General features: G+C 42.7%; 1 protein-coding gene across 4 annotated transcripts in view; it reads right to left on the bottom strand.

Annotated features, from left to right (window-relative positions):
- Positions 1–19,368, bottom strand: part of FBN1 (fibrillin 1) — a 408,947-nt gene that overhangs the window by 304,666 nt on the left and 84,913 nt on the right. For 2 of the 4 annotated variants that reach the window (XM_077263717.1, XM_077263719.1), the window contains one exon: positions 14,492–14,590. In XM_077263717.1, coding sequence (XP_077119832.1) covers positions 14,492–14,590 — 99 coding nt within the window. Of the gene's footprint in view, positions 1–12,242; positions 12,380–12,440; positions 12,589–14,491; positions 14,591–19,368 lie in introns of those variants that run through there. The other 2 variants (XM_077263721.1, XM_077263720.1) reach the window with 2 other exon arrangements.

The raw sequence follows: 19,368 nt of genomic DNA, 5'->3' as shown, positions 1-19,368 counted from the left end.
GAACTTGATATTATTAGTCATAATAAAATACATATCGCTTTTAAACATTATGATTTGTGGGATGTTCTTACTCCGTTCTCTTGTTCTATATGTATCTTGGAGTTTTCCTGCTGGTCCCGTATATCTGGACAGTATTATCGGGGGAGTGTTACCGATCTACTCTCGGCTACAAGTTTACTTTTTGCTTGATGATTTTTGGTTAGCTCACATATTGCCTGGTACCGCAATGAATCTACTTCCTGCTTCTAAGGGTATGTGCTCAAGATCAGTAATCACTGCGGGTTTGACGCTGCGTACTTGTCCAACCCGCAGCGGCCAGGTGTTACAGCATAGTGGATGGGATTTCAAGAAATGTCCACTATGGGGCCACAGACGCCCGTGGATCACCAGCGAAGATGGACCTGTGGCGCGTCTCTCCAGACCACAGCATCACAATTTCTGTTGCGCAGACGTTAATCCCCGCAAGGGAATTTTCACCAATAGAATGTACTGAATGTGGTGAATCCGCACGGTTCAGTGAACACATGTGGATTCACCTGAGTTCAATAGACGGCAGCGAACATGTACTGCATGCAAATCGCTGCTAGTTTCGGATCACGTGCACCCAGCTTTAGAGAAACCATGCAGGTGCTTCTAATCAAACACTGCAGAGCTAGCTGGGATTTAACTCTGTCATTCCCAGCTATGCTACAACATGACCATGAAATATCTTGTAATCCTAATCCGGAAACCGTATATATTCTGGATTGTAAAATGAGCATTACATAAATTCATGAGCATTTTCACTATTAAAACTTCATTCCTATTTTAAGTTTGTTTTTTTATATTATGAAATATTGTAATGAACTCAGCAGACATTTCTTCACTTTACAGTGCTGTGAACATGTGTTTAACTGTCAGCTTCTCAGAAGCAGTAATGCAATTACAGGTAAATACACCATACAGTATATTATATACAGTCAGGTCCATATATATTTGGACAGAGACAACATTTTTCTAATTTTGGTTATAGACATTACCACAATGAATTTTAAACAAAACAATTCAGATGCAGTTGAAGTTCAGACTTTCAGCTTTCATTTGAGGGTATCCACATTAAAATTGGATGAAGGGTTTAGAGTATCAGCTCCTTAACATGTGCCACCCTGTTTTTAAAGGGACCAAAAGTAATTGGCCAGATTAAATAATTTTAAATAAAATGTTCATTTGTAGTACTTGGTTGAAAACCCCTTGTTGGCAATGACTGCCTGAAGTCTTGAACTCATGGACATCACCAGATGCTGTGTTTCCTCCTTTTTGATGCTCTGCCAGGCCAGACCTTCTGGTTTTCAGTTGCTGTTTGTTTGTGGGCCTTTCTGTCTGAAGTTTAGTCTTTAACAAGTGAAATGCATGCTCAATTGTGTTGAGATCAGGTGACTGACTTGGCCATTCAAGAATATTCCACTTCTTTGCTTTAATAAACTCCTGGGTTGCTTTGGCTTTATGTTTTGGGTCATTGTCCATCTGTAGTATGATATGATGACCAATCAGTTTGGTTGCATTTGGCTGGATCTGAGCACACAGTATGTCTCTGAATACCTCAGAATTAATTCTGCTGCTTCTGTCCTGTGTCACATCATCAATAAACACTAGTGACCCAGTGCCAGTGCCCAAGCCATCACACTGTCTCCGCCGTGTTTTACAGATGATGTGGTATGCTGTAGGCTGTACCACACCTTCGCCATACTTTTCTCTTTCCATTGATCTTGGTTTCATCTGTCCAAAGAATGTTCTTCCAGAACTGTGCTGGCTTTTTTAGAAGTTTTTTAGCAAAGTCCAGTCTAGCCTTTTTACTCTTGATGCTTATGAGTGGCTTGCACCGTGCAGTGAACCCTCTGTATTTACTTTCATGCAGTCTTCTCTTTATGGTAGATTTGGATATTGATACGCCGACCTCCTGGAGAGTGTTGTTCACTTGGTTGGCTGTTGTGATGGGGTTTCTCTTCACCATGGAGATTATTCTGCGATCATCCACCACTGTTGTCTTCCGTGGGCGCCCAGGTCTTTTTGCATTGATGAGTTCACCAGTGCTTTCTTTCTTTCTCAGGATGTACCAAACTGTAGATTTTGCCACTCCTAATATTGTAGCAATTTCTCGGATGGGTTTTTTCTGTTTTCGCAGCTTAAGGATGGCTTGTTTCACCTGCATGGAGAGCTCCTTTGACCGCATGTTTACGTCACAGCAAAACCTTCCAAATGCAAGCACCACATCTCAAATCAACTCCAGGCCTTTTATCTGCTTAATTGAGAATGACATAACAAAGGGATTGCCCACACCTGTCCACGAAATAGCCTTGGAGTCAATTGTCCAATTACTTTTGGTCCCTTTAAAAACAGGGTGTCACATGTTAAGGAGCTGAAACTCCTAAACCCTTCATCCAATTTTAATGTGGATACCCTCAAATGAAAGCTGAAAGTCTGAACTTCAACTGCATATGAATTGTTTTGTTTAAAATTCATTGTGGTAATGTCTATAACCAAAATTAGAAAAATGTTGTCTCTGTCCAAATATATATGGACCTAATTGTAGATTAAAAGGAGCGTGTCACCTCTAAAAATGCTTTTTAGCTACAGATATAGGGGTAATCTGCAGAGAAATAATGTTTAAATCATGTTAGAATGGTTGATGAGAAAAGCAACTACAGAGAGAAAATTAAGTTTTACTCTTGCTGCAGTCACTTGATTCCAGTAATTGGGGCAGGTGCAGGGGGCACTCATTATATATTAAAAGGTCTGTAATCACTCCCGCTACATCATGATGGACACATTTGTCAGCAGGAGAGATGAAATCCTGCTGACAGATTCCCTAGCACCAAAACTCACAAAAAATACACCAAATTGAAAACTTACTCCAGGAGCGGACTGTGGACAGATGCACCAAAATTGTCACATTTCATGAATTGTCTAAAGTCTCTGGATAAGCAAGGATGACGAGGAGAAAATTAAAAAAAAAGTCTGATTCATCAAGACTGGCATAGCGCATGTTGGCCCAACACCAGTCTTGCTGAAGTTCAAGGAGTCAAATTAATTAAGAAGCGCTCTAAGAAATACTTCTCCAGTAAGGGATTTGATTACCGCTTGTGTCATACAAAACGACACCACAATTTATTAATTGGATGGGCAGGTGTGGCCACGGCCCATCCCCTCCCGTGCTCCACCCAATCATATGTAGAATAGTCATAAAGTCATTTAAAACAGAAAAAAGAGATCTTTCATATGAAAGCTGGAAAAAAAAATTGACATGTTCATTTACAAAATACGATAGGACCAGAAATTGTAGATAGAATCACATCCCCCAAAAAAGCACCAGCAACTGGTCGTTGTATTCAGGTGGCATGTGCACATGTCTAGTATTATGGGTATGAGCACCACTAGTTGGAGTCTAATTCACATAGGTGTGCACCACCAATAGTATATTCTGGGAAAGGAATAAAATGTGAATACAAAAATTCTTTATTACGGTAATAAAATAATAAAACCCCAATTTTTTTTTTTTTTTTGCAAACTTTTAAATAAATGCATTCTTGCACGATGTCCTGGCAGTTCTATGCACAGGGCATAATACAAGTTAAACTACACTATTACACTATTTTATGTGCGGTTATAGTACTCAGCTAAGTCCTGGAAAAAAGGGGCATATGTTGTCCACTGTAACTAGGGACGACAAGCAATGAATCAATGTGTCCAATAATCATAATTGGCTGTCATATGATACCTAACATCTAGGGAAGCATAAATTATTATATAGAAATTATTTCACTTAGTGTAATATACAGTATATACCAAATTTTATATTACATTCTATCAGTGGCTGGTGTATGTTACTAATTCAGCTGAATCCAGCATACAATAAAAGTTGCCATAGCCAGCTGGAGATAAATACAGGTATTTATTTCTGATCCGGCTAAATAAGTATGAATTGTGATAGATGTATACAGATCATATGTAACCAGAGCTGGCTGTGCTGCACTGTCTCGATGTCATTAGACTAGGCTTGTGGACGTTGCATACTACATGGTATTGTGCTGACCGTAATTGTACTGTGTAAGGGTACCGTCTCACAGTGGCACTTTTGTCGCTACGACGGTACGATCCATGACGTTCCAGCGATATCCATACGATATCGCAGTGTCTGACATGCAGCAGCGATCAGGGACCCCGCTGAGAATCGTACGTCGTAGCAGATCGTTTGGAACTTTCTTTCGTCGCTGGATCTCCTGCTGTCATCGCTGGATCGTTGTGTGTGACAGCGATCCAGCGATGCGTTCGCTTGTAACCAGGGTAAACATCGGGTTACTAAGCGCAGGGCGGCGCTTAGTAACCCGATGTTTACCGTGGTTACCAGCGTAAAAGTAAAAAAAAACAAACAGTACATACTTACATTCCGGTGTCTGTCCCCCGGCGTTCTGCGTCTCTGCACTGTGAGCGCCGGCCAGCGGGAAAGCGAGCACAGCGGTGACGTCACCGCTGTGCTTTCCGGCTGGCGCAGACACAGTGCAGAGAAGCACAGCGCCGGGGGACAGACACCGGAATGTAAGTATGTACTGTTTGGTTTTTTTAACTTTTACGCTGGTAACCACGGTAAACATCGGGTTACTAAGCGTGGCCCTGCGCTTAGTAACCCGATGTTTACCCTGGTTACCCGGGGACTTCGGCATCGTTGGTCGCTGGAGAGAGCTGTCTGTGTGACAGCTCCCCAGCGACCACACAACCACTTACCAACGATCACGGCCAGGTCGTATCGCTGGTCGTGATCGTTGGTAAATCGTTATGTGAGACGGTACCCTTAGACAGGTGAGTTGCAGAAGGCGTCCCTGGTTACAGCTGGAAGAAAATGGCTGCCGGTACCTGCTCAAGCTTGCTAGAATGTTCATCTTCATCTTCTAATGAAGAAGGTCGTTTACCTTCGAAATGCGTTGGTCACCCTCTCTTGGTCCTAACGCCGCTCCGTAGCTTTGTGATGTCACATTCTAGCAAGCGTGATCAGGTACCGGCAGCCATTTTCTTCCAGCTGTAACCAGGGACGCCTTCGGCCGAGGCCTCCTTGGTAATATACAGCTGAGGCGCGCACGCCCCCCGCTCCCCCTTAACAGCAAACAGTAAGCTGTATCCGGCCCCGCACATACTCAGCACCGCCGAGCTGGATGACTTCCTTGGTCTAGCTATAAGAACGGACTCTTTTCTGCTAGGTAAGCGCTTAAGGGGAACCTGTCACCTGAATTTGGCGGGACCAGTTTTGGGTCATATGGGCGGGGTTTTCGGGTGTTTGATTCACCCTTTCCTTACCCGCTGGCTGCATGCTGGCCGCAATATTGGATTGAAGTTCATTCTCTGTCCTCCGGAGTACACGCCAGCGCAAGGCAATATTGAATCAAACACCCGAAAACCCCGCCCATATGACCCAAAACTGGTCCCGCCAAATTCAGGTGACAGGTTCCCTTTAATACCGCTATTACTCATACAACTTGCTTAACATTGAGAGGCGTTTTCCAGTTACATTATCTTGCTGAGTACTTGTACATCTGCACGGTTAATATATAATGCAGAGATTTCATCTAACTAGATTCATGACCTACCCCCAAGCGAAGCATCATATATTGTGGTATTTATTTTAAGCATTTTTCAGGATTGGTACATGTCCTGTGTTTGATTCCAGCAGCTGGGGACAGTCTTTTTCTATTTAATTCCCCCTCCTGGGGATAATCAATCTACCGTGTGGTGAGCGCCAGTGTGACCAATTATTTCATATTTTACATTTGTATCAGTGTAAGAAATATCCTGAGCTCCTTGCTCCACCTCCTGATTCCCATATCTAGATTAGCCCTGACTCAGAGGGCCACTACCACCTTGGTTGTCACTGCCAGTGCCACTACTGCTACCTGTGCTACTACAACTACATGGTGGTGTCACTGTTAGAGGAACATCATCCTGCTGTGACATAGATTAGTGATGTGCCCTATAGTCCATAACAACCTCCTCTTCCTCCTAATACACTTGTTGGAAACAATGGAGGAAAATTGTGACCTGTGTTTGGTAGTAGTACTGCTGATGCATACATTGGTGGTGCTTCTGTTGATGTTGATGCTTGCGACTCACACATTATTATTGCCAGATGCTGTGGAATGTTTTTTTTTCTTTTATATTACCCTGTCCAATGCCATTCTGATTTTTTCATTTCATCATACATTTTTTACTACACTAGCATTAACTTTTGTCACTGTTTTGAACCACAATCTCCTCTTCCCAAAATGACTGACTATGAAAACATACAGAAAACAGCGGCAACTAGCTACAGTATTGGTGTAGCGTATATGCGTCAAATTTTGAGTATTAAAACTGGTTTGCTAAAAATTAGCCGTTTGTGACTTGCACATTTTCAGAGGCAAGCAGCACATTTTTGAATTTTTAAATTCTGGCTTGTCTTTTTTCCCACAATTCTCCTTCCACTAGGAAGTGATCAAGAAATGTCAGATAAACACCTAAAAAACAATAACCAAATGACGACCATTAACACATAAAGGGGGAGACTTCTAAAAAATTCAGTAATACCCAAAAACAAAGGAAGTGCAAAAAACTCAAGTAATAATGAAAATGTTTATTGATGAATCCCAAAAAATATTTCTATAAGATATACAAAATTAGAAAGATAAGGGTGTAAAGCAAGGCAGAGTGAGTCCTGACGTCTCTGCCTGACGCGGTGAACTTGACAGCGTTGGAAAATGTTCAGAAACTTTCCCACGTGAATGAGTTCATGTCTGGTCAGGCGGGGAGGCTGCGCAGGCAGCTTTTCATTCATTCCTCTGTGGTTTACAGCCCGGCCGGTAGCATTAGCACTGCTCCGGGATGTAAACTAATTAACACCTTGAGATGGATTGCAGTGTGGGACTTGACTGTACAGCGGACAGGTATGGGATATTGTTGCTTTTTTATTTTAGATTTTTTTTTACAGAAGAAAGAGGGCTTCGCTTGGATTGAGAGTGTAATAAAGATGTTAAACTGTGTGTTTCATTATTTCATTAAAAGACTTTATTCTTAATGTATGTATTTTTAATCCTTTCATACTATTGGCTTAATAATGGATAGGTGTCTTATTGACACCTCTCCATTATTAACCAGGCTTAAAGGGAACCTGTCACCCCTTTTTTTCCGTATGAGATAAAAATACTGTTAAATAGGGCCTGAGCTGTGCATTACAATAGTGTATTTTTGTGGACCCCGATTCCCCACCTATGCTGCCGAAATACGTTACCAAAGTCGCCGTTTTCGCCTGTCAATCAGGCTGGTCTGGTCAGATGGGCGTGGTGTCTTCCCCCAGATCTTGCTTAGTTTTCCGTTGGTGGCGTAGTGGTGTGCGCATGTCCAAGGTCCCGAATCCACTGCACAGGGGAGTGAAAAGAGCGCGATGTGCGCTATTTCATTGGTGATCGGTGGGGGCGGCCATCTTCCTTTGGCCGCGCGTGCGCAGAAGCGGCGCTCTGCTGGCCGTGGCTTCAGGAAAATGGCCGCGGGATGCCGCGCGTGCGCAGATGGAGATCGCGGCGGCCATTTTCCTGAAGCAGAGTTCGCATCTCTGCTTCAGGAAAATGGCCGCCGCGATCTCCATCTGCGCACGCGCGGCATCCCGCGGCCATTTTCCTGAAGCCGCGGCCAGCAGAGCGCCGCTTCTGCGCACGCGCGGCCAAAGGAAGATGGCCGCCCCCACCGATCACCAATGAAATAGCGCACATCGCACTCTTTTCACTCCCCTGTGCAGTGGATTCGGGACCTTGGACATGCGCACACCACTACGCCACCAACGGAAAACTAAGCAAGATCTGGGGGAAGACACCACGCCCATCTGACCAGACCAGCCTGATTGACAGGCGAAAATGACTACTTTGGTAACGTATTTCGGCAGCATAGGTGGGGAATCGGGGTCCACAAAATACACTATTGCAATGCACAGCTCAGGCCCTATTTAACAGTATTTTTATCTCATACGGAAAAAACGGGGTGACAGGTTCCCTTTAATGTCACCTTTCAATAGCAAAGTGACATTAACCCCTTATTATCCCATATGCCACTGCCACAGTGCAATGGGAAGAGAGAAGCTAAGTGCCAGAGTATCTTACACATGCACCTTTTCTGGGGTGGCTGGGGGCAGATTTTTTTACCTGGGGGGCCATGGTCCTTCTCTAGGCTATTAATATCTGCCCTTAGTCACTGGCTTTCTCTCTCTGGCGGAGAAAATTGTGCGGGAGCCCATGCCAGTTTTTTCTGTGAATTAATCCTTTAATTTAACACCTACAGCTCCAAAATTTTACACACACACACTACTGTATGTAAACCATGTCTCATATCCTGTCGGGTTCTTAAATGATTTTACAGAACCCAGCAATTGAATTATCGGCTATTCTGCTACCTAACTCTCTATGAAATATAAATATAGATATATATATGTGTGTTAATGACATATACAGTGGGGCAAAAAAGTATTTAGTCAGTCAGCAATAGTGCAAGTTCCACCACTTAAAAAGATGAGAGGCGTCTGTAATTTACATCATAGGTAGACCTCAACTATGGGAGACAAACTGAGAAAAAAAAATCCAGAAAATCACATTGTCTGTTTTTTTTATCATTTTATTTGCATATTCTGGTGGAAAATAAGTATTTGGTCAGAAACAAAATTTCATCTCAATACTTTGTAATACATCCTTTGTTGGCAATGACAGAGGTCAAATGTTTTCTGTAAGTCTTCACAAGTTTGCCACACACTGTTGTTGGTATGCTGGCCCATTCCTCCATGCAGATCTCCTCTAGAGCAGTGATGTTTTTGGCTTTTCGCTTGGCAACACGGACTTTCAACTCCCTCCAAAGGTTTTCTATAGGGTTGAGATCTGGAGACTGGCTAGGCCACTCCAGGACCTTGAAATGCTTCTTACGAAGCCACTCCTTCGTTGCCCTGGCGGTGTGCTTTGGATCATTGTCATGTTGAAAGACCCAGCCACGTTTCATCTTCAATGCCCTTGCTGATTGAAGGAGGTTTGCACTCAAAATCTCACGATACATGGCCCCATTCATTCTTTCATGTACCCGGATCAGTCGTCCTGGCCCCTTTGCAGAGAAACAGCCCCAAAGCATGATGTTTCCACCACCATGCTTTACAGTAGGTATGGTGTTTGATGGATGCAACTCAGTATTCTTTTTCCTCCAAACACGACAAGTTGTGTTTCTACCAAACAGTTCCAGTTTGGTTTCATCAGACCATAGGACATTCTCCCAAAACTCCTCTGGATCATCCAAATGCTCTCTAGCAAACTTCAGACGGGCCCGGACATGTGCTGGCTTAAACAGTGGGACACGTCTGGCACTGCAGGATCTGAGTCCATGGTGGCGTAGTGTGTTACTTATGGTAGGCCTTGTTACATTGGTCCTAGCTCTCTGCAGTTCATTCACTAGGTCCCCCCGCGTGGTTCTGGGATTTTTGCTCACTGTTCTTGTGATCATTCTGACCCCACGGGGTGGGATTTTGCGTGGAGCCCCAGATGGAGGGAGATTATCAGTGGTCTTGAATGTCTTCCATTTTCTAATTATTGCTCCCACTGTTGATTTCTTCACTCCAAGCTGGTTGGCTATTGCAGATTCAGTCTTCCCAGCCTGGTGCAGGGCTACAATTTTGTTTCTGGTGTCCTTTGACAGCTCTTTGGTCTTCACCATAGTGGAGTTTGGAGTCAGACTGTCTGAGGGTGTGCACAGGTGTCTTTTTATACTGATAACAAGTTTAAACAGGTGCCATTACTACAGGTAATGAGTGGAGGAAAGAGGAGACTCTTAAAGAAGGAGTTACAGGTCTGTGAGAGCCAGAAATCTTGATTGTTTGTTTCTGACCAAATACTTATTTTCCACCAGTATATGCAAATAAAATGATAAAAAAACAGACAATGTGATTTTCTGGATTTTTTTTTCTCAGTTTGTCTCCCATAGTTGAGGTCTACCTATGATGTAAATTACAGACGCCTCTCATCTTTTTAAGTGGTGGAACTTGCACTATTGCTGACTGACTAAATACTTTTTTGCCCCACTGTATATATATATATATATATATATATATATATATATATATATATATATATATAGTATATACCTATACTATGTGTAGACATTTATTTTATCTATTCTATTTTAACCTGTCAGTGTGATTTTACTGTACACCGCACTGAATTGCCGGCTTTTCTAAAGGACACCATTGCGTATTTCTCGCAAGTCACACTGATGGTCCGTGTGGTGTGCGATTTTTTCTCGCACCCATAGACTTTCATTGGTGAGTCTCGGCCGTAATACGGTGCAAATCGCAGCATGCTGCAATTTCTCTCGCACGTATAATATGGCCGAGAAAACAATGCATGATAGGAGCTGCCCCATACATTAACATTGGATTTTTTATTGCATAGCACTTGTCCGTATTACGCTCTAGTGTGACTCGGGCCTAATTTTGTATCTCTTACACCTAAAAGACAGCAGCAACAACTGGCCAAAGCATTGATGTGCAGTATATTAATGTCAAATTTGACTAATAAAATAAGTATGCAAAAAATCAGTTGTTTGTGACACACACTTTGTGATGCAGTCACCAAGTTAAAAAAAATTTCTTTCAGCAATATTGGTGGCCTGATTTAAGATAAATGTCAAAAAATGGGTAATTGAAATGAAGCAGCACTGTAACCACTGTGATCAATCACTGCCAACTCTCCAATATATCTCTCCCTATCAAATGACTTTGTATTATTATCTTTTCTACAAACACTACACACTAATCTTCAACATTGCAGTTCTATAACACACTGTTTTTTCACTGTTTTATAGCTGTCTCTCAATATCTTTACAGCTAAGCTGTGACATTCTCCCAGTATCCAGATTCACCACAAAATGGCTGCTGCATTCTCTGCTTCTGCTTTTATACAGGCTATGATAGTTCTGCCTGATTGGCTGTGCAATGCCAAACAATTTTAGAGCTGCAAAGCATTATGGTGAAGCATGTCCATCAGCAGCTAAGCTCAGGTGAGCCTTCCTGGCTTATGAAATCTTATGCAATGTGTAAAATGGAGGCAGCTATTTTAGACAATTTACTTGAATCGAAATTAAATTCCTCATCAAATTTGTTTATTCATCTTTACTTCTTATGCTTCCTAACAGGAAAGACTGTGGTTATACTATGATGTTTAAATATTCCCTTAATTTGTTTTGAGCAATGCATATAGTCAATTGAAAATCATTAGAAAAGGTGAATTAAATTAAATAAATATGTTGTGTTAGATAGCTTTTTTTTAACTGGAGGAAATATGTTGCTGTGCAAGTTGCATAGGAAATTATATCATCCAAAAAGTAGGGTAGGAAATCAGCTGAAGAAACTGATTTCAATTAATGCAGCTCTTGCCAACTTTTAATTCTATTTCCACCAAGCTCATTCAAATACTTTGAAGTTTAGTTTAGATTAGAATAGTGAACAGACGCTCAAGACATGATTTCAGAATACTTTTTCCAAGCTGGAAGAAAGACACGCTTCTGTAACGGAAAACAAGCTCGCATGAACCCTTAATATGACATTTCCTACATTTGTTCTTATGTTGTCTGTAATATTTCCACTGGGTCTTTATATCGAGGGGAGAGATGAAAACAGTTGGTATCAAAGTATTTAAAGGTATATTAAACCAAAATGTAGCAACATAAATTATTATTTTTTTTTATTTTCATCATGCATCTTGGAGATTGTCCAGAATAAAATGAGTATGAGGCCAATTATCAGAGTATGTTGACTTTAGTGTGTCATTTTTCAGTGATTATTATCCACTTTAACCACTTTGCAAGAAGTGGAAATGTACTCAAGGGCTTATAAAATCACCAGTTCAAATTACTTTTAATAATCTTTCTTTTTAACTTTAAATGTGCTACACTGTATATTGCCATGTATTTTAGTCTCCTAAATACTAATGCAGCATTCCTGTTATTTCTTCTACATAAAACTACATAACACCAGTGAATAGGCAATTTTGCTCTATGTGTATGTAAATAATACTGGTAGAATCTGAGAATTAAAACATCTAAAAAGACACCATTTACACAGGACTGGTACCAAACCGCTGTTAACATGACAGTGGAATGGGTTGTGCACGACTCCATTCCATACCGATCCCCTTCCCTGGTACCGCACCCCAATTGTTAATTACCTACGATTCATGCTTTTGCCTCATTGATAAATCTTCCATAAGACACCCCCGATGTCACTTAATGTCAGTTAATAGTGACTGACATGGAGCTCACCATTTATACAAGGTTGGGTCAATGTATTCTATGTAACTTATAATGTCTACGAAAAAGAAATGTTTCATGTTAGTCATTGATTAAATGGTGTAAAAATTACCTACCTTATATCTCAGAACAATTTCCACCATAGGTTGGGTTTGTATTGCACATTTTTTATCCAAAGTTAACAAAAGTGATGATCCCTATTTATGTTCTTGAGCCATACTTGAACTGAGTACTTAAAGTGAAACTGGCAGAAGGTTTACACCTCCTAAACTAATTACACCACCAAATGGTAGAGTTTAAGGCATGTGCAAATATACAATTCCCAGGCTGGTGAATAAAAAGTAGGTATCCTGATGTTGGAAATGGTCTCACTGATGTGTGGCTTACGTTAGCGAGTGTCATAGTTGTGGACAGGGGTCCTTCCCTATCCTCTCGGGGTTAATTGTATAGCCTCCTTCTGGCTTGGGGAGGGCTATATTTACCCGCCTTCATCTGAGGATCCTTGTCAGTGATATATCTGTCTTGGCTGTGTGTCTTACAACACAGGTGCCGGGGATGTTAATGAAGGAAGTGGAGGCGGACTCCGGCAAGCGGAGTATTGAGTGATGGCTGGGAGGCATTTGTGTCCGGGGGGAAAAGACATGCCCCCTGGGACAAACTACAGGTATGAGGGACAAATTATAAAAACGGATATTGCAGCGTTGAAAGGGACCCCAACTAAAAGACCACCTTGACAGAATGCAGCATTAGTGCTGCACAAGATGGCTCTTTTAGTTAAAAACGCCTGGGGGAGTGACAGGTTCCCTTTAAATAGGCAAATAAAGTTCCTCTTTTTCTACAATGCAAAGTCTATCTGTAGTCACAATGGTATGTTTACACATTGTAAAATACCCTTCTTGGAACTTTAAGCAGCTTAGTAAGCATCATCCAGCTGAGAGACTGCCATTGAGGGGCAAAGTATCATTTTTTCCCTATCTTCTAAATAGTATAAGGGTACTGTCTCACAGTGCAATTTTGATCGCTACGACGGCACGATTCGTGACGTCGCAGCGTCGTATGATTATCGCTCCAGCGTCGTAGACTGCGGTCACACTGTGCAATCACGGCGCTGGAGCGATGCCGAAGTTCCCGGGTAACCAGGGTAAACATCGGGTTACTAAGCGCAGGGCCGCGCTTAGTAACCCGATGTTTACCCTGGTTACCAGCGTAAACGTAAAAAAAAAAAACAGTACATACTTACATTCCGGTGTCTGTCCCCCGGCGTTCTGCTTCTCTCCACTGTGTAAGCGCCATAGCCGGAAAGCACAGCGGTGACGTCACCGCGTCACTGCTGTGCTCGCTTTCCGGCTGGCCGGCGCTCACAGTGCAGAGAAGCTGAGACGCCGGAGGACAGACACCGGAATGTGAGTATGTGCTGTTTGTTTTTTTTACGTTTACGCTGGTAACCAGGGTAAACATCGGGTTACTAAGCGCGGCCCTGCGCTTAGTTACCCGATGTTTACCCTGGTTACAAGCGAACACATCGCTGGATCGCTGTCACACACAACGATCCAGCGATGTCAGCGGGTGATCAAGCGACGAAAGAAAGTTCCATACGATCTGCTACGACGTACGATTCTCAGCAGGGTCCCTGATCGCTGCTGCGTGTCAGACACTGCGATATCGTATGGATATCGCTAGAACGTCACGAATCGTACCGTCGTAGCGATCAAAATGGCACTGTGTGACAGTACCCTTAATTATAAGGGGTCAGAGGATGACCATGGCATGATTTGCTAATGATGAAAGAAGCATTCCAATAATCTAGAAAAGTGATGCAAAACTAATGCAGCTCTTGCCAATTTTTAATCCAAGAAAACTATTCAGACCTCTTTTAAACTCTAGGATTGAATTTACCTTCACCCCTTCATCTGACAGAGAGTTCCATATTCTCACTTCTTTTACAGTAAAGAATTTCTTTGTATGTTGATATACACATCTTCTTTACTTTAAATGTAGAGGATGGCCTGCTGTTAAAAGTTACACTTTGGTATAGCTGGATCATGATGGAGATCTCTTTGCTAACCTTTGCCACTCTTATACATAGTTACGGTACATAAATTACTGTTATAAATAAATTTAGATCTGCATTAAAAAAGGTTATTATCAGACACAATGTAAAACTCACTTGATTTTGAGCCGCATGATGGTGCTGTTTGACCGGTAGGACATGTGCACATATTGGGCCGTGAACAGAATCCATCACCACAGGAATGACGGCAAATGGCTGTAAAAACATGAAAATGTTTAATATAACAAATCTGTGATAAATTTATGTTATGAAAAGGTAAATCATACACAAAAATAAATATAATATATACAGTGAAGGAAATAATTATTTGATCCCTTGCTGATTTGAAGTTTGCCCACTGACAAAGACATGAACAGTCTATAATTTTAAGGGTGGGTTAATTGTTACATTGAAAGTTAGAATATCAAAAATAAAATCCAGAAAATCATATTGTATAAAATATATAAATTTATTTACATTTTGCACTTGAGCAATAAGTATTTGATCCTCTAACAACCATTAAGAGTTCTGGCTCCTACAGACCAGTTAGACGCTCCTAATCAACTCATTACCTGCATTAAAGGCAGCTGTCTTACAAAGTCACTTTATAAATACTCTGTCCACAGACTCAATAAATCAGTCCGACTCTAACCTCTACAACATGGACAAGACCAAAGAGTGTTATAAGGATGTCAGGGACAAGATCATAGACCTGCACAAAGCTGGAATGGGCTACAAAACCAGAAGTAAGATGCCGGGTGAGAAGGAGACTGTTGGTGCAATAGTAAGAAAATGGAAGAAATACAAAATCACTGTCAACCGACATCAATCTGAGGCACCATGCAAAATCTCACCTCATGGGGTATCTTTGATTATGATGAAGGTGGGAGATCAGCCTAAAACACCACAGGGGAATTTGTTAATGATCTCAAGGCAGCTGGGACCAGAGTCACCAAGAAAACCATTGGTAACCAACGCCATAAATTTTAAAATCCTGCAGTGCCCACAAGGTCTTCCTGCTCAAGAAGGCACATGTGCAAGCCTGTCTGAAGTTTGCCAATGGACACCTGGATGATTCTGTGAGTGATTGGAAGAAGGTGCTGTGGTCAGATGAGACAAAAATTGAGGTCTTTGGCATTAACTCAACTCGCCGTGTTTGGAGGAAGAGAAATGCTGCCTATGACCCAAAGAACACCGTCCCCACTGTCAAGCATAAAGGTGGAAACATTATGCTTTGGGGGTGTTTCTCTGCTAAGGGCACAGGACTACTTCACTGCATCAATGGGAGAATGGATGGAGCCATGTACCGTAAAATACTGAGTGACAACCTCTTTTCGTCCGCCAGGACATTAAAAATGGGTCATGGATGGGTCTTCCAGCAAGACAATGACCCAAAACATACAGCCAAGGCAACAAAGGAATGGCTCAAAAAGAAGCATATTAAGGTCATGGAGTGGCCTAGCTAGTCTCCAGACCTAAATCCCATAGAAAACTTATGGAGGGAGTTGAAGCTCCGAGTTGCCAAGCGACAGCCTCAAAATCTTAATCATTTAGAGGTGATCTGCAAAGAGGAGTGGACCAAAATTCCTCATGATATGTGTGCAAACCTCATCATCAACTACAAAAAACATCTGACTGATGTGCTTGCCAACAAGGGTTTTGCCACCAACTATTAAGTCTTGTTTGCCAGAGGGATCAAAAACTTAGTTCTCACTGCAAAATGCAAATAAATGTATAGAATTTATACAATGTGATTTTCTGGATTTTATTTTTAATATTCTATCTCTCAATGTTAAAATTAACCTACCCTTAAAATTATAGACTGTTCATGTCTTTGTCAGTGGGCAAACTTACAAAATCAACAAGGGATCAAATACTTATTTCCCCCACTGTAACTGCCTACTGTTCAACGAATGAATTTGTATACCTGTCCTGTACTATTAAATGGGTTGTCCACTACTCAGCATGTTTGCACCAGTAAAATAATACTCATACTCACCTCTGGTGCTGGCACCGTTCCAGCAATGCTGACACTCGATTTCCTGGGATTTACTTGATATTGTTATGCCACGCAATCCCTGAGCCCAATCAGCATTGGCTTCACTCTCTCCACATTCAGACGAAGCAGACATCAAGAGCAAGTCAAAGCTGCACTCACTTTCTCTTGATTACTGATACATCTGAAGGAGGGGAGAGTGAAGCCGGCGCTGATTGGGTGCAAGGCTCGCGTGACATAACAACCTCACGTGATCCCCGGTGAGAGCCATTGCCGATATCCATGGAATGACGTCGACACCAAAGGAGAGTATTAGTGTTTTTATTTTACTGGTGCAAACATGCGGATTAAGACAGGGTTGTATGTATAGTGGACAACCCTTTTAAGTTTTAATATATCTACAACAATTTGTATAATGTTTTTTATTCAGTACCAACATGCTAATATTAGTCAGTCACTTTGTATTGGTAATAGTAGTGGTTATATTTTGGTGATATAAAGTGGGCCTTGAAACTGGTATTATTGGTTCTATTAATCTTTTATTGATGCCTCATTCAAAAGTCCGTTTTTTTCATCCATCAGTTTCTCGTCAGCTTTTCTCTTGTGTCCAAAAAAGCTGAACGAGGTTCCTCAAGCTTCTAGTAGTAAAAAAGGGATAGCAATAGGATGTGATTAGAGTTTTTCACAGTCTCATAGACTTGAAAGACAAAACACAGAAAGATTATATAAATATAATATGGACATCTGAATGAGGCCTTAGTAACACTATGCAGGTAACATCAGTGTATGGTAATAATATTTGGTACTGATATAGAGGTATTAAAGGAAATCCGTCACCCATGGGACACTTTTAAGTTATTACTATGGGCATACAGGTGATAGAATTGTTAAAATAGTCCTACCTGTATGCCTCATAGCTGAGGTCTGGTTGCTGAAAAATTGATATTTTATTCTTAATGAGTTCTCCCAGACTCTGGGGCATGCGATGCCTGGAAGAAAACTCTGCCTCCGGTGTTAATTTGCATAACACCCTCCTCCCATACACGTCACAGTGCCATGTGACGTGTAGTTGCGGCACCAGATTCCCACGCCTGCGCCCTGCACTTGCGAGATTATGTGTACCTTTTCCAGCCTTGAATGGGCATTGTCTTCATCGTTCTTCTGCGCCGGCGAGTCTCTGCTACCGGCGCCACAACTGCACGTCACATGGCACTATGACATGCATGGGAGGGAGGGAGGTGCTATGCAAATTAACACCAGAGGAAGAGTTTTCTTCCAGGAACGGCACGCCCCGTTCTGTAACCTGGAAGAACTAAAAGATTAAAAGTCTATTTCTCAGCAAAAAGACGGTAGCTATGAGGCATACAGGTAAGATTATTTTAACAATTCCATTACCTGTATGCCTGAAGTGGACGAGGGCAAGTTCGCCCATGTATATCCATGATCTGGCTCAGCAAAACTTCCACACCCAGATTCCATTTTAACAAACATATCTTTACTGTTATACATTTTTCCTTAATACAGCGGAACACAATAATAAACAACACAAAATATGCCTATCCACAGAAATAACGTGTAATACAAACTGTCCCTCACTTTCCCTATCCACACATTACCAGTCTCTTTGCTCCAGAAGGTTATCTTCCCACGTCGCAGGCCTGTCACTGCAGAGGGACGCTCCAGCCGAAGAGAAAACAACAGGGATTAAACAAAATTCCGTCTCTCAGGTCCAAACTGTAGTCCTTGTAGTCCTTGGGGTACGGCAGGTAGGGGTGGAATGTTCGGCCTCTCAACAGAGGACCCGCTTACAGTTCGTGGGTTCAGGATCTGTGGAGATGTCACCGCTGAGTGCTCTGCAGTGTGGGAGCTGGGAACAATCTGGAAGTCAGCTTTCAAGGGAGGGGAATCATCCAGGCAATCTCCTATGTCGCATATATGGGAGGACGCCAGATCACACACAGATCTCTCTCTGCACAGACAGACTTCCCGGGCTTTTTCTTCCTCTCCTTCCTGATCACATGACACAGCAGGGGGGAGTTTTGCAAATACAGTTGGTTTCCCTGTAATCACATTCGACATAGGTACAACTTCTGGCCACACGGGGGCAGTGTCTGTCACAGATTCTATGTCAATGATCACAGAACAGTCAGAGCCGGCCAGCTCATTACACGCCCCCCCACTTGAAGGTTGGCAGTCCCTGTCAACGACTGACTCCAGGGCGGCGATGGCTGTGGAGGTTGCAGGACCCGGCTGTGAAGAGGGCCACACATATTGGTCTCTGTAGGACTGTCCCGGGGGCACTCCTGCAGTGGTCCTCGCTGTCCGCCTAACGGGTGCTAGTCTCTCTCCCCGATCAGTCACTCCACTCTCCGCCCCAGTCGGTAAGTCAGTCAAGGAGGTAAGGGGTGCAGACGTGTCAGTCAGGCGAGCAGGGGTAGGGATGTTTTCCACTTCTACATCCCCGGTATCGGTGTCTCCCACAGTATTAGTGACATCCGTCTCTCTAGGCATTATAGGAGGGGAGTCAGGCTGAGAACGACAGGGGCGCAACATGTTACGGTGCAGGGTGCGGAGGCTGCCACTGTCTTCGCCTTGTACTTGGTAGACGGGGCCACCAGGGTACGGGTGTCCAATTATTCGATAGACTTCGGTCTCCCACTTGGGCCGGAGTTTTCCTTGTGGTTTCTTTATACGAACTAGGACCAGTTGACCCACACTCAGTAGGTCTTCTTGTACTGGAAGTGGATCAGCGTGAACCTGGTCCTGGATCTGCTGTTCCACCAGCCGGTAGACAGTTTCCATCCTTTGACGGTGTGCTTGTAGCCAGGAAGGATAGGTACCACAGGTGTCTTCATCAGGGTTAGACAGGTGTAGCTCATGGATGCCTTTGCCTGGGCGGCCAAAAAGGAGGGTGTAAGGCGTGTATCCGGTGACAGAATGGACTTGATTGTTATAGGCCCACAGCAGTTCTGGGAGGAATCGAGGCCAGTCGGGCTTT

Source organism: Ranitomeya variabilis, chromosome 5, assembly GCF_051348905.1.
Source record: "Ranitomeya variabilis isolate aRanVar5 chromosome 5, aRanVar5.hap1, whole genome shotgun sequence".
Lineage (NCBI taxonomy): Eukaryota > Metazoa > Chordata > Amphibia > Anura > Dendrobatidae > Ranitomeya > Ranitomeya variabilis.
This window is presented reverse-complemented; position numbering and strand designations above follow the sequence as displayed.